Raw genomic sequence first — 12,679 nt, 5'->3', positions numbered from 1 at the left:
TCTGTTTGAAGCACTGATATGCTCTTTTGTATCGCCACGTGGTGACACGAAACTATGTTTTTAAAAACATGAACACATGGTTTCACATTAAATGTGTACACCCCGAACGCTCCACAAGTAATTCAACATAGTGAAACAATAATGTCAACAAAAGATGCTTACTCAAAAGACTGAATATTCTGCTGCACTGTTACTGCTCCCTTCCATTAATCGGTCTTAACTGTGAATTTCTATGGCATTCGATAGCCCCTGAGAAGATAGGTATACCCGTGTCAGTGTTTCAGAGGAAATTGTTTGTGAAATAACTGGGCGTTGTGCTGAAGCCTGCTGAAGCCTCCATTGTTCGTAAATATCTCCTAACATAGCTACAGGTGTGCTATGTATAACGTATAATAGATGCTTCAGTCCGACATGTCGAAACCCACCGTCAGATTTTTTATGCAGGAAGAATACAACGAAAGGAATACACTGTCAAACATTTTAGCTGCAAAGACGCACTGCAAGAATTTTTAAAAAGTGTTGAAATTACTGATTTTTGTCACACGGACAACGTCTTATTACAGCGATTTGTACAGTCCTTTGTGCCTCGCGCGCGATCGGGGGTGAGAAGATAGCACACCGCGTGGTGCTAATATAGACACAAGCGAATTTGAAGCACCTAAACCATACAAAAAATGTTATTAATGTTTCGAATAATAGCCGGTTCGTATCCACAGGTAAAATGTTAGATATGCATTTCTTACAAAGGTGACTAGCAGAGGAAAATAAATCAAGGTAATGTTTGACGTTATATTGCAGACGATTTCCATCTGTCATAACTTTAATTTAGTGAAGTGAAATATCTTTTAATAATACATTATTTTATAATAATTCCTGTAGCACAGTTCTTATGATAAATTTTAAATAATTTTTATTTTAGTAACAATGAAACAGTTACTTGTTTATTGACCACAGTCGTTCCAAAAAAGTGAAGTGTCATTTGAATGACGAAAACATTTTCCTTAAACAACGCACACCTCACGAAAGAAAAAGCAATGCTTTCAGGCATATCGCAGTAATTATTATAGTGATATGCATATATACAGATGACGGTAGTAACACGTAAGGTGATTCATGTGAAAAGGATTCCGGCGTGATTAAGGCCGCACGACGAGAATTAATGGACTCTAAATGCGGAATGGTAGTTGGAGCTCGAGGAGGAGGAGGAGATTTAGTGTTTAACGTCCCGTCGACAACGAGGTCATTAGACACGGAGCGCAAACTCGGGGTTAGGGAAGGATGGGGAAGGAAATCGGCCGTGCCCTTTCAAAGGATCCATCCCGGCATTTACCTAAATCAGGATGGCCGGAGACGGGATTGAACCGTCGTCCTCCCGAATGCGAGTCCAGTGTGCTAACCACTGCGCCACCTCGCTCGGTTTGGAGCTCAACGCACCGAAAATTCCATTTCGGAAATCGTTCGGGAATTCAATATTCCGGGATCCATTTCGTCAAGAGTGTGCTGAGAATAGCAAATTTCAGGTATTACCTCCCACTACGGACAACACAGTGGCCGATGGCCTTCACTTAATGACCGAGAGCAGCGGCGTTTGCTTAGAGTTGTCAGTGCTAATAGACAAGTAACACGGCGTCAGATAACAGAGAAGTCAATTACGGCGTACTACCAACGTATCGGTTAGGACAGCGCTGCGCAATTTTGTGTTAATGGGCTATGGTAGCAGAAGACCGACGCGAGTGCATTTGTTGACAGCACGTCATCGCCTGCAGCTCCTGTCTTTGGCTCGTGACCATATCGATTGGACCATAACCAAGTGTCTTAACGCTTAATGTTGAGCAGTCTGCAAATCCGATTTCGCTTCATAAAATCTGACCGTGAACTATATAAATGGAAGAAAGACTTACACCAAGTAATAAATACAGAATGTTCTCTGAAACAATCAGGAACAGTTGTGGCCCAATGACGTGGCGCATTATCATCCATAAAAATTCCATAGTTGTTTGGGAGTATGAAGTACATGAATTTTCAAATGTGTGTGAATTCTTATGGGACTTAACTGCTAAGGTCATCAGTCCCTAAGCTTACACACTACTTGACCTAAATTATCCTAAGGACAAACACACACACCCATGCCCGAGAGAGGACTCGAACCTCCGCCTAGACCAGCCGCACAGGTACATGAATGGCTGCAAATGGTCTCGATTTCCAGTCAATGATCAGTTCGGTTGGCTCAGAAACGGAGCCCATTCCAGGTAAACGCAGCCCACGTCATTATGGAGCTGCCACCAGTTTGCACAGTACCTTGTTGACGATTTGGCTTCGTGGGTACGTGGGGTCTGCACCACACACGAACCCTACCATCAGCTCTTACCAGCTGAAATCCGGACTCATCTAACCAGGCCACGGTTTTCCAGTCCTCTAGGGTTCAACCGATACGGTCACGAGCCAGGCGATGACGTGCTGTCAACAAATGCACTCGCGTCGGTCTTTTGCTACCATAGCCCATTAACGCAAAATTGCGCTGCGCTGTCCTAACGGATACGTTGGTAGTACGCAGTAATTGACTTCTCTGTTATTTCACGCAGTGTTACTTGTCTATTAGCACTGACAACTCTAAGCAAACGCCGCTGCTCTCGGTCATTAAGTGAAGGCCGTCGGCAACTGCGTAATACCTGAAATTTGCTATTCTCAGCACACTCTTGACAAAATGGATCCCGGAATATTGAATTCCCGAACGATTTCCGAAATGGAATTTTCGGCGCGTCTAGTTCCAACTACCATTCCGCGTTTAGAGTCCTTTAATTCCCTTCGTGTGGCCTTAATCACGCCGGAAACCTTTTCACATGAATCAACTTACTTGTTACTACCGTCATCTGTATATACGTATATCACTATAATAATTACTGCGATATGCCTGAAAGCATTAATTGTTCTTTCGTCAGCTGTGCGTTGTGTAAGGAAAATTTTTGTTTTCGTCATTCAAATGACACTTCACTCTTCTGGAACGACTGTGGTAAATGTCGGATTGGACCATTATCTCGTTAGTTCTATTACTCGCTGAAAACAACGTTTCCAAATAGCCGTTGTGAAGGCTATAGCCGCTACTTCTCATTCAAAGAGCACCACGAGGCTGAGTGAACCCAGATCAAGTTCTCCCACCAAGGAAAAAAGGAAATATCTCTGTCGGTGCTGGGTATTGAACCCGGGTCCTCCATATGACTGTCAGACACGTACACCTTTTTATTTCGTATCTAACATTTGGTCGTTTTTCGTGAATGGTCCTGTGCAGCTGTCGCATAACATGTTTCAAAATTCATCTTTGAGAGATTCGCAACTGAGCATGTTGAGCTACCACACCGGCAATGCTCAGCTAATCAACGTCACTCAGTGCGTAAGACGCCACAGGAAGCGAAACAATCAACAAAAATAGATGTATTGCTGATCAGTCTTCCAATATTTGTCCAGGTGCAGGAGTAAGTTTCGTGCAACACTTGCTTTCGATTGCAGCAGCAAAAACAGTGGGACATAAAATTTTGCTTCTGTTGACCCCCGCCCCCTTGTCCCTCTCCAAAAATTTTATTTCGTCATCCCCCGTAATAGAGAAACGACTAGATAAGAACCTGAAAACATGCATAGCTTTCGTAGATGTAGAGAAAGCCTTTGATAATGTTAAATGGGATAAGATGTTTGAGGTACTCAAAAAAGTAGGAATAGACCATAAAGATAGAGAAATGATATGGAACCTGTACAAAAACGAGACAGCAGTTATCCGTGGACGGACAAAACAAGAAGAGGTGCAGATACGGAAAGGTGTCCGGCAAGGTTGCGCACTATCCCCTGTTATCTTTAACGTATACACTGAAGAGGCGCTGAAAAAAGTAAGGGAAAATTCACAGACAGGTGTAGTAATTCATGGCCAACGAATAGATATGATAAGATATGCCGATGATATAGCTGTCCTGGCTGAAAGTGAAGATCTTGTAGTCCTACTGAATAGAATGGATAAAGTTATGGGTGAAGAATATAATATGAGAATTAATAAAGCAAAAACAAAAGTAATGGCATGCGACAAAGAAGATCAAGTGAAAGTCCAAGTTCATGTAGGCAATGAACTGCTTGAACAAGTTGATAAATTTACTTATCTGGGCAGTAATATTACCAGGGATGGAAGGAGCAAGGCAGAAGTGAGAAGTAGAATAGCTCAAGCAAAGGCTGCTTTTAACAAGAAGAAAAACATATTAACATCTAAGAGCATCAGCCTAGAAACCAGGAAAAGATTTTTGAAATCATATGTGTGGAGTGTGGCATGCTATGGGTGTGAAACATGGACTCTCGGGACAGAGGAACAGCAGAAGCTAAATTCTTTTGAAATGTGGTGCTATAGACGCATGCTCAAAATAAAATGGATCGACAAGGTCACAAACGAAGTGGTTCTGGAAAGAGCAGGTGAGAAGAGAAGCTTCTGGAGTTTCATTGTTAAAAGAAGAGTACAATTTACAGGCCATCTATTAAGACATAAAGGACTCCTGAACACAATCATAGAGGGATATGTCGAGGGAAAAAGACCAAGAGGAAGACCACGACTGAGGTACATGGATCAAATCGTGAAAGATGTGGGATGTAACACCTATAAAGAAATGAAGAGAAAAGCTGAAAGACGCACAGAATGGAGACAAGCTGCCATTGTAGCTGTTGCAAACCAATCCTTGGATTGACCACTACAGAAGAAGAAGATCCCCCGTAACTGTTATTGTTGTTATTAAAAACAACCAGTTTGTTTCGACGGAAATTACCGACGCATTTCATTGAAAGAATACCACATGAAATGTTCTCTTTTTATCGAAGATAATAATTTGGGAAGTAGTGTGTTCTTGCTAGGCAATGATTTTTTTGTGTGCTGCCTAATCATGTTTGAGGTCTTTTCACTCTCTTTACTAAGCGTATCCGTTCAGCTCTACCTTATACGGTATATTTACTAACATTTTTGTGAGTTGCATCCTGTGCAGCGTATTGAGTGTTGTCTTTTTCGAGGTAGAAAATGTGTCATTCGATACAGTTCCAGAAACTAGTAGTGTAAATGTTGCAGGTAGTAATTGCTATTTTAAGTCAAAAACTTGCGCCTCTGTTTTGCGATTCCCCCTACCTTGTTCTTGTGGCCGTCAGTACCAGACTGTGCAGCTTTCTCGCTTATTGGCCATCGTGAGACTGCGTAAGAAGGGCTACAAAACATAAATAGAAGCAAAATTTTTGAATTACACAAACAATTACCATCATGATAGTTTTAGTAACCGCAAGGAAAGTTAGAAATTTTCTGGGCAAAAATAAATGAGGCGGCTGTTCTCACCACTCAAGGCCCTAAAAAAAAAAAAGACCAAGTAACATAGGAGGAAAAGGAAGAGCCCACAACAGATGGTACTGTGGTACTAAAAGGAAGTGGCTTACAACTGTACGGTTCTTTACAAATTACAATTACAATACAGCAGGCATAGGGAACGTCGGAATATGCAAGGTAAGCGTCGTTCACCCACGAAAATTAGACTACGAAATGTAACGGCTATTTTCTTTTCATATTATTTATTTAGGTTCCCATATCCGTCTGCGAAAGCTTGTGTCGCGCGGGCACGGGCAGTAGCTTGTACAGATACTGATGTGCGTAGGAACGTCACGGATAATCGCAAAGCAGACGGCAGTGAGTGTTTCCCACGTTTACATGTTATTTGAATGATTTAAACCATTCAGCAGCGAACACGTACCCTTAAGTTGGTTTGTTTATAATGAGATGTCGAACAACATAATCGTACAAACTGAGGAAAGATTCGGCTTGCTTCGCCATTTGCAGTTTATATTCCTCTTAGATCTCTCCAATTAGATGAACAATGCGACGAGAATAAAACTGTTGTGACTTGTCAAGACAGCCAAGTCACTATGAGAGGAAGCTGAAAGGCACGCGTTTAAGATCACGCAGGCTGGCGTGAGGTCTGGAACATTACAAGGAAATGAGAACTTAGAAAAACGGACGCAGTTGTTGTAATACTTAACTTTAATCCATAATTGTAGAACATCTCTCTTGACTGTACATGCTTCAAGATAAATATCAAATGCTATGGCGCCTTGCTAGGTCGTAGCAAATGACGTAGCTGAAGGCTATGCTAACTACCGTCTCGGCAAATGAGAGCGTATTTGTCAGTGAACCATTGCTATGAACGTCGGCTGTACAACTGGGGCGAGTGCTAGGAAGTCTCTCTCTAGACCTGCCGTGTGGCGGCGCTCGGTCTGCAATCACTGACAGTGGCGACACGCGGGTCCGACGTATACTAATGGACCGCGGTCGATTTAAAGGCTACCACCTAGCAAGTGTGGTGTCTGGCGGTGACACCACAAAAACTACGCATCATACACTATTCTTGATATTATGCAACCTACAACTGACTGTACTTCACGCGTCGGAACGCAATGAGCCACGGTTTCTTGGAACAAATGAAAAACCGAGGATTCAAATACCTTCAGCAAGGACAGAACTGAACTCGCGTAAGGCGGTCTGGAAACTTTAATTTATGTGCAACAGAAAGTGAGTGACGATAAAAACGCATGTCCAATTTGATAACGTTGTGACTCGAATATGTTTTAATTCTCACTTACACAGCTAACAAGCGTTGCGAATTTGTCGGACGTTCCTACAAGCTGCCTTTCGCTTGTGAAATGTTTTCCGATGTTTGGACTCATTCCGGAGTTTTATTAGGATCTCTTTGGTGTTTAGACGCCAAAAACATTTTTCGGATCACTTTCATTTTGGTCTTCCTGCATATAGTTCCTTAGTTCTGCAATGTAAAATCTTACATAAATTCAGACAGGTACCTTAGTTTCAGTTCGAATAAAGACTCAAATCACCGTGCTTTACTCCTCTGAAGAATTCATTGACAAAAACCTCTGTAAGTTATTATATAAGTACCAGAAATACAATTCTTCATCAAGTGTAAAACTGAAACTGCTAACTGCAATTAACATGTAGAACAGCCGCTGCAGAATAGTCAGTATTGTGCGAATAAACTGAGAATTTGGGTGTGGCGGGGGGCTTGCTAGGACAGTGCTTGCATTTACGGTGACCACTGTTTTCTGCTCGCTCTGTGGTCAGAGCATCTGCCTAGTACGCAGAAGGCCTCGGTTCGAATCCTCGTTCGGTACAGATACTCATTTTTCCACATTGATGTAAATCAATGCCCATTAGCAACTACATGTCGTAGTTCCTTTGTGTGTCGACGTCATTTACCGCCTGGAAAAGGATAAAAAACAGTTCAAAGGTTTGTCGACAGTTAAGAACGTATGTCAGGAAATTTTGTGCTTTAAACAGTACGGAACATTCTTTGATGGCGTAACAAGATTTTTGAATACGTGTTAGATATACGTAAGTTGACAGAATAAGAAAGATTGAATGACTGGGAGAAGAACGCGAAACTCTGTCGGGAAGATTTTACATAGTACGAAGGAAATCTAAAACTTTTGCTGCGAATTTTTATACGTTTCTTTCAAATTTTTGGCCGTGGTCAGAGCATCTGCCTTGTAAGCAGAAGGCCTCGGTTCGAATCCTGGTTCGGTAATGATACTCATTTTTCCACATTGATGTAAATCAATGCCCATTAGCAACTACATGTCGTAGTTCCTTTCTCTGTCGAAGTCATTTTCCGCCTGGAAAAGGATAAAAAACAGTTCAAAGGTTTGTCGACAGTTAAGAACGCATGTCAGGAAATTTTGTGCTTTAAACAGTACGGAACGTTCTTTGATGGCGTAACAAGATTTTGGAATACGTGTTAGATATACGTACGCTGACAGAATAGGAAAGATTGAATGACTGGGAGAAGAACGCGAAACTCTGTCGGGAAGATTTTACATAGTACGAAGGAAATCTAAAACTTTTGCTGCGAATTTTTAGACGTTTCTTTCAAATTTTTGGCCGTTTATTTGGAACTTCGTACGCTGTAAAGAATGTAGTGTGTCTGTAGAGTGTAGAACACGGCACATAGAGCAACAAGTTGGGGTTGCACTGGCCGCTGACTCAGCGATACTGTGACGTAACGCGTGCAGCCTGGTGCAGCGCTAGCCGCCAACTGGGCATTCACCCTCCGACGCAGTCATCAAATTTCCGAGCAGTAGCTGAAATATACCTTCTCTGGCTGCTACAGTTAGAAACAGAGGACTATCGCTTCGAAGAATAATTGTTTTCCACCAAATAGTGAAACAAGTGTGATAGATGATGGCCTTCTGTTGTTTTCCCGACCGTTTTTTGCTGATCGCAGGCAGGTGCGTTGCTATTAATAGGCAGCGCATCCACATTCATTCCAGTATTGTTATTCCCGCATTGGAAGTACGTCTAAAATAGTGTTAAATGTAGCAGCAACAACGTAAGCATTGTACAGTTTCCCACAAAAACTGGATAACATCGCTTCCCGACGAAGTAGACGGGTTTGTAATTATGACGGCGTACAAGAGAACGGAATGCTCAAACTGGTGTAGTACTGTATGTAGCGAGTGCAGTTTAATGAAATTACCATTTACTTCGATGAAACAGAGCCGTTACTAGCCTCAACCTGGGAAGATGACTATCAGAGACTGGGAGGCGGACTGACATCGGCGGTCTGTGGAATTGTGCTGCCGCGGAAAATCCCGAAGTTAGAAATATGGCAGCGAAAAGAACCTGTTCGACCTGAGTCGAACGAGTACATTCGGTGTAGTGCACCGTAAGCGTCTCGTAACTGATGGTAACAATCGTCATCTCGGAAAAATCGTAATACTTGCTACAATAATCGAGGTGGCCCGGGAGTGAAAATGGTTACGGCGTTCTACACTGAGAGTATTCGCTTCTGCGAATTATCTACCCGTCTTTTTTTTTCGCGATAGGTGTATAAAGTCGTCGAGAGAAAGCATAGAATTTTCCACGGAAACACCATTCTAAAAATCTTAATCACATTACAACTTAACTGTCGTCTGAAGATTTACTGATTACTTTTGTTAAGGGGGGTAGGACGTGAAACGCGCCGACTTGGAGCAGGAGAGGCACCACAGGACTTTTTAATTTCCAGTGTCTATACTTTTACAAGTAAATTCATAAAACTTTGTCAGCATGACCAGGAAGGATTCAGGATTCACTCTCGTAGCAGCGGAAGTTCAAAAACATAACAATTTTTTTTACATGTTAAATTTCATCATTTTTTCACTTACTATTGGCTGCATTTGTTGCTATAGGTACACTTTTCTTAAGTAAGAGAGACTGTTCGATGAATTTTGCACAGCATACAAACCGTACTTAACGGGTGTATGAAACTCTAGAATTTGCCAAGTCTGTTAAAAACTGTGGTAAAAATTGAGATACTTAACTTTAAAATTCGAGTTTTCTCTGAACACGAAGTTTAAAACGTAACAGCCCACTCATTTTTCCGTAGATTAAATAAATTCTAGAGTTTCATACACCTGTAAGTATGGTTTGTAAGCTGTGCAAAATTCGTCGAAGAATCTCTCTTACCTATGAAGAAAAGTGTACCTATAGCAACAAATGCAGCCAACAGTAAGTGAAAAAAAAATCACGAAATTTCACATTTAAAAAATGTTATTTTTTCGTGTTTTTGAACTTCCACTGCTACGAGTGTGAATCCTGAATCCTTCCTGGTCATGCTGACAAAGTTTTAGGAATTTATTTGTAAAAGTATAGACAGTTCAAATTAAAATGTCCCGTGGTGCCTCTCCTTCTCGAAGTCGGCCCGTTTGACGTCCTACCCCCCTTAACAAAATTAATCAGTAAATCTTCAGACGACAGTTAAGTTGTAATGTGATTAAGATTTTTGGAATAGTGTTTTCGTGGAAAATTCTGTGCTTTCTCTCGACGACTTTATACACCTATCGCGAAAAAAAGGTAGATATTTCGCAGAAGCGAATAGTCGCAGTGTAGAACGCCGTAACCATTTTCACTCTCGGGCCACCTCGATTACTGTAGCAAGAATTACGATTTTTCCGAGATGACTATTGTACCATCAGTTACGAGACGCTTACGGTGCACTTCACCGAATGTACTCGTTCGACTCAGGTCGAACAGGTTCTTTTCGCTGCCATATTTCTAACTTCGGGATTTTCTGCGGCAGCACAATTCCACAGACCGCCGATGTCAGTCCGCCTCCCAGTCTCTGATAGTCATCTTCCTAGGTTGAAGCTAGTAACGGCTTTGTTTCATCGAGGTAAATGGTAATTTCATTAAACTGCACTCGCTACATACAGTACTACACCAGTTTGAGCATTTCGTTCTCTTGTACGCCGTCATAATTACAAACCCGTCTACTTCGTCGGGAAGCGATGTTATCCAGTTTTTGTGGGGAAACTGTACAATGCTTACGTTGTTGCTGTTACATTTAACACTATTTTAGACGTACTTCCAATGCGGGAATAACAATACTGGAATGAAAGTGGATGCGCTGCCTATTAATAGCAACGCACCTGCCTGCGATCAGCGAAAACGGTCGGGAAAACAACAGAAGGCCATCATCTATCACACTTTTTTCACTATTTGGTGCAAAACAATTATTTTCCGAGATGACGATTGTTACCATCAGTTACGAGACGCTACCCCCTTAAATCGAGTACGGTACTGTGTAAATTGTCGTACGATTCACTACCCTCACTCGACAGCTTGTCACTGCCGCTTCTTATTTGTTGGAACGGCTTCCGATTTGGGCTCACGGGATAGAGAGGACACCTTAGCGTGACAGGAATGGGCAGCGGCGGAGGGGAGAGTAAATGGAACTCGTCACCAGCCAGTGACGCTAAGGAATAGGGGTCTCGGTGGTCGACAGGTAGAGTAGCAACTGTCTGCAGGATTTCGAACATTATTCGTCGAATCTGCAAATTTCTCTAATAGACAGCTGTCGGCATCTGTCGGCTGTATTAGCACAAATACGGTGGTAATGTACAATCGACGAAAGAAATTTGAAGCACTCGATACGACAAGGAAAAGAAAGAGTACTTACGCGGGCGGGCGAAGGCGAGCACCTGCTCGGTGCGGGCGTGGAAGTCGTCGTCGTCGGGGTCCGAGGGCAGCGGGCCGGGCCGCGGCAGGCGGCTGGTGGCGCCGGCCGGCTCGTCACCCTGCATGTCCGCCCACGCAGCGGGGGCGCCCCCGCCGCCGCTTTGGTACAGGTCGAGCCAGGTGTGGACCTTGCTGGGGATGGGCGGCCGCTGGCGGCCCGTCATGTTGGGCGGGTGCTTCATGCCCAGCTTGCTCAGGATCTGCATCTTGATGTTGTTGAGGCTCATGTTGCGCAGCTCCTCGCGCAGCAGGCACGAGGCGCACTGCGGCTCGCCGGCCGCCGGCGTGGTCGCCTCGGCCGCGCCGCCCTCCTGCGCCAGAGACGAGCCGAAGAGCAGCATCAGCGCCACCACCACAGCCATCACCGCACACGCCGACTCGCAGCCCCACAGCTAACCGACCCGCGAGACCCCTACTTTCTCTTCTTCCTTTTCTCTTCCTTTCCTCCCTTCTAGCCTTTTTCTTAGCGTCGCGTGGATGCGCAGAGGGAATACAAATGAGACACCGAGCGGGGAGAGCAAATCGACCGAGGTTCCAGAGGGCTTAGGCAGAGTTCCGAAGAAGGACAGATTCTTACAGAAGGGTGATCACTTCACGTAAGTATACAGACTGCTGAAGAAGACAGGTGCCTAGACAGATAACGACAGAAAATATACGGGTCGGATGCGTCGATGTACCGGCGGACTGGAGAAGATGTGGGAAAAGACAGAATCGTTCTCAGGTTTCAGAGCCGGCCAGAAATTTGGAAAAAAGTCGGTTGTGGGGGATTGGGGACCGAAAGGACCGGTGGCACCTGAGAGCGAGAAGCGGATAGCTCTGCCCGGACTTGTGATCTATCCGGGATGTCCAACAGCTGACCTCTTTATATACGAGCGGGCCGGCGCAGCGGACGTTTTTTTCTTCCTCCCTTTCGTGCCGTCGCTCCAAACACAGGTTTTGATACGAGAGCTTGTCGCGTGCGTGTGAAGGGGGCGTGGCCTGCGCGCGCGCGGAGTGGGGGACGCGCCGGACCCCGCCGCCCGCCCCCGTCAAGGTCGGCGAAACCGCCGCCGCCTCCGCCGCCGCCGCCGCCGCCGCCATAATGCCATTCGCTTCCGGTCATCCGAGATGCGCATAATTATCGCTTACTGCTGCATCGGGCAGAGCGCCGGCAAAATGATAAAAAGAGAGGAGGACCGCCGGCCGGCTCGCCTAGCTCCTCCCACCGCAGCTCATTGGACGGAGCGAGGTTTTTTTTCCCCCTCGGCCGTCTGCACATGCAAACGCACCGCAGCGCGCCAGTCGCCACCCGGCCGCAACAATGCGCGGCGTTCTCCTGCGATTCCGGAAACCGCACAAACTCGCCGCCTAACGTCAATCTCCCGAGCCTCGCCGAGTTCCCGATCCGCCCGACAGATACCGCCACGGCCCGCACACGCGTGTCGCATTCGGATCGTGGCGGATAGCAGCTATTTGCGCCGAAGCTGTATATTTTTCCATCTCCGCTGACAGTTTTCGCTCGACTTTAGTTTCTCAGACTTGCGTGTCGTTTCCTAAACGAGACTAGTTGCAAATATAGTGCAAAATTTCAGAATTGATCCCAGCCGCGGCTGCTGTTAGCCTGTTGCACATTCGATT

General features: G+C 44.6%; 1 protein-coding gene across 1 annotated transcript in view; it reads right to left on the bottom strand.

Moving 5' to 3' along the window:
* The window catches only part of LOC124721626 (growth/differentiation factor 8-like), a 441,448-nt gene extending 429,559 nt beyond the window's left edge, over window positions 1-11,889 (bottom strand). Inside the window, exon 1 of the mRNA XM_047246684.1 lies at window positions 11,004-11,889. Coding sequence (XP_047102640.1) covers window positions 11,004-11,424 — 421 coding nt within the window. The 5' untranslated portion in view covers window positions 11,425-11,889. The remainder of the gene's footprint in view (window positions 1-11,003) is intronic.
* Window positions 11,890-12,679: the final 790 nt, after the last annotated feature.

This window comes from Schistocerca piceifrons, chromosome X (assembly GCF_021461385.2).
Source record: "Schistocerca piceifrons isolate TAMUIC-IGC-003096 chromosome X, iqSchPice1.1, whole genome shotgun sequence".
Lineage (NCBI taxonomy): Eukaryota > Metazoa > Arthropoda > Insecta > Orthoptera > Acrididae > Schistocerca > Schistocerca piceifrons.
Note: the sequence above shows the minus strand (reverse complement) of the source record. Positions and strands in the feature narration are given on the sequence as shown.